The sequence below is a fragment of the Penaeus monodon genome, chromosome 21 (assembly GCF_015228065.2).
Source record: "Penaeus monodon isolate SGIC_2016 chromosome 21, NSTDA_Pmon_1, whole genome shotgun sequence".
NCBI classification, from domain to species: Eukaryota; Metazoa; Arthropoda; class Malacostraca; order Decapoda; family Penaeidae; genus Penaeus; species Penaeus monodon.
This window is the reverse complement of record NC_051406.1, coordinates 22,844,119-22,846,901: the sequence shown is the minus strand read 5'-3', so window position 1 is coordinate 22,846,901 and position 2,783 is coordinate 22,844,119. Positions and strand designations below refer to the sequence as shown.

The window sequence follows — 2,783 nt, the reverse complement described above, 5'->3', positions numbered from 1 at the left end:
AGGTTATCATGTGACTCCTTGGCCCCAGGGGAGCTGCTGGCTAGCGTCAAACTGGTGTGATAAAGTTTGAAAGTTCCGCGCCATGGGGGGGGGGGGGTAAGCGTGATTCTCGCTTCTGCGGGGAACGTGTTAAATAGGAAAAGGGTGAACAAGACTAATCTATATATGAAGATGATATTCTCATAAACTGACATATTTTTATTTCCAAAATATTGAAAACACTAGTCTGTTTTATACCTTTGTATAGAATATATAATTTAATATATAGCCTATATGTGTGTATTTTCCTGTACTATTCTGGAAGTGTAATAAGGATGAAATTAAAATACAAACCTTAAATATTTCTGTTTATTTGTACAATTATTTATGCATAGAACGGAACAAATATATAAATAACCAGATGTTCACACCCACTTTTGAGCCTCATATCCCAACATAACACACCAACCACACGCTTTACTTGCATTCCAACATTTTGTTTTCATACACTTGCATTGTGCTTGTAATGAAAATGAAAATTTGAATTACAGGGATATAAAGCTAACATAAATGAAGAGAAAATGGAAAATGGATTAACAATAATGCATATTATTTCATGTATATTACATTTGCATGTAACCTATTACTAGAATTCAGAATTACAAAATGTAATTTAGTCTTCTCAAATGCATATCATCATACCGTTTTTGCAAACAGAAAAATGCATTCAAAGGTAAACTTACTTTTAGTGCAGTCGAAGTCTGGATCATCCTGTGCCCATTCAGACCCACTGTAGGTGATGCTGGACGTGGGGTCGCCGTCAGGGTTGTACATTCCTTCTAAGCAGCGAATACTTAGTTTCTTTCCCTCCCAAATAAGGCTTGGGTTACCCTCCTCAACAATCTCCCAATTGCCTTCTATTGATGGGAGTTCAGCATCATCTAACACTGAATTAGAATAAAGCATGAATAGTATGACCAAGGACACCAATTATTGGTATTTTCTTCTCAAGCATTGTTCAGGTTACATGTCATTTTAAAAATAAATAGGGTGCATTTCTCACTCTCGAAGCAGTCAAAATCAGGGTCCTGCATGATCCATTCCCCATGGGTGAAAGTCACAATAGTACTGCTTTCCCCCTTGGCCGATAATTTTCCTTCCTCACATTCTAGCATCGCTGTCTGGCCTTCTGTGTAGGGTGGCTCGGCTCCAACCAGGGTGGCTCCCACAGGCAAGGGCGAAGAAACTGAGACTGGGATAATAAATGAAGCATTTTGCATGACGTTCGTTGCTGAGTTTATAAGCTAATTTGTGAAATGAAAGATCTGCATTTCAGGTGTCTTCCTCTACGCGCCTCATACTACTGCTAAATAAAAAAAGGGCAGTAAGCTGTATCAGAAAAAATGCAACTAAACTCACCATTAACGCACATAAAATGTAGATCGGCTGGCACCCACTCGGACCCAGAGTAAGTGATGGTAGACGAGTTTTCGCCATTTGGGTTATACTGATTGTGGCCGCAGCGGATCGTGAGCGTCTTTCCTTCCCAGATGAGACTCGGGTCGTCGTCTCCTTCCACAATCCAGCCACTGCCCGAAGGTGGAGGCTGTGCTTCCTCCAACACTTAGGCACAAAGTTTATCGTATATATAAGCACAACCTATTCCATAGTGAATGTAATCTGTGTGATTTACTATGATCATACACTTGTAGTAATAACTTTCATTCCATGCATTACGTACAAATAACATATAGTATCTGTAAAAACAGAATTCATGGTGATTAACGTAGAAGAGGTATTCTTAAAAATGAATAATTCCAAAGTTCTGATGATGTAACATTGAAACTATGGAGAAATCATGCATTTTGGAATCACTCATAAAAAAATCCCAGCCATTGCATAATAAACTCACTCTCATAACACTCAAAGTCTGGGTCTTCCTTCATCCATCCTGCGTCAGTGTACGTTACTTGAGTCATGTTCTCTCCTTTGGCTGAAAGAGTGTTGTTCGCGCATACCAGTCGTAGTGTCTGGCCTACCTCGTAAGGAGGGGGCGGGCCCACCAAGGTAGCTCCACTTGGCAAGGATGTAGAAACTGAGAAGTGGAAAAGTACATATGCTATTCTTTTTCGCAATCTGTAATAGTTTAGTCTAAGTGCCAGATGTCTGATCTATATTCTTATTCCTTATCCCTCTATGTAAAGGCAGAAAATCCACTGTTCACTGTATTATTTTCATTACCCTTATGCAGTGGGCATTTCTGACCACGATAGCTGACTTCACACATTTTATTACTAAAATGGGGCAATTTTGTAGGATGCGTCGTGGGAAAGGTAATTTGTTTTTTCTCATGAAATACAGAGACTGTTAAAAGAATGTAGGTAAGGATGCAAAAGGAAAGAGCAAATATGCTACTAGGTTACTAGGAAAATAAGATAAATAAAGAGAGAAGCACAATGTAAATTCTTCAAAGTAGAGAGACGCTTCGCTAATCCCCAACAAACCTACCATTAACACATTCAAAACCAGGATCAGCCAACACCCACTCGGACTGCGTGTAAGTGAGAGTAGTGGAATCTTCGCCAGCTGGGTTGTATGCATAGGAGGCGCAGTGGAGGGTGAGGGTCTTCCCTTCCCAAATCAGGCTGGGGTTCTCGTTCCCCTCGACCGTCCACGAAGGGTCGAGCGATGGCGGGAGGGCATCTGTAATGGCTGGAATGCAGAAAGAATCAAACGAGGTGTAATAAGGGAGCAGATGGAGGGGGATAGATAACGAAAAGAGGGAGAAGGAGAACGAAAGGGGG

The 2,783-nt window shown here is 40.7% G+C and overlaps 1 protein-coding gene across 1 annotated transcript in view; it reads right to left on the bottom strand.

Moving 5' to 3' along the window:
- Positions 1-334: 334 nt before the first annotated feature.
- Positions 335-2,783, bottom strand: part of LOC119586612 — a 51,882-nt gene continuing 49,433 nt past the window's right edge. Inside the window, exons 28-32 of the mRNA XM_037935361.1 lie at positions 2,488-2,691; positions 1,892-2,074; positions 1,399-1,602; positions 1,043-1,231; positions 335-926 (exon numbers count right to left, since the gene is read on the bottom strand). Coding sequence (XP_037791289.1) covers positions 676-926; positions 1,043-1,231; positions 1,399-1,602; positions 1,892-2,074; positions 2,488-2,691 — 1,031 coding nt within the window. The 3' untranslated portion in view covers positions 335-675. The remainder of the gene's footprint in view (positions 927-1,042; positions 1,232-1,398; positions 1,603-1,891; positions 2,075-2,487; positions 2,692-2,783) is intronic.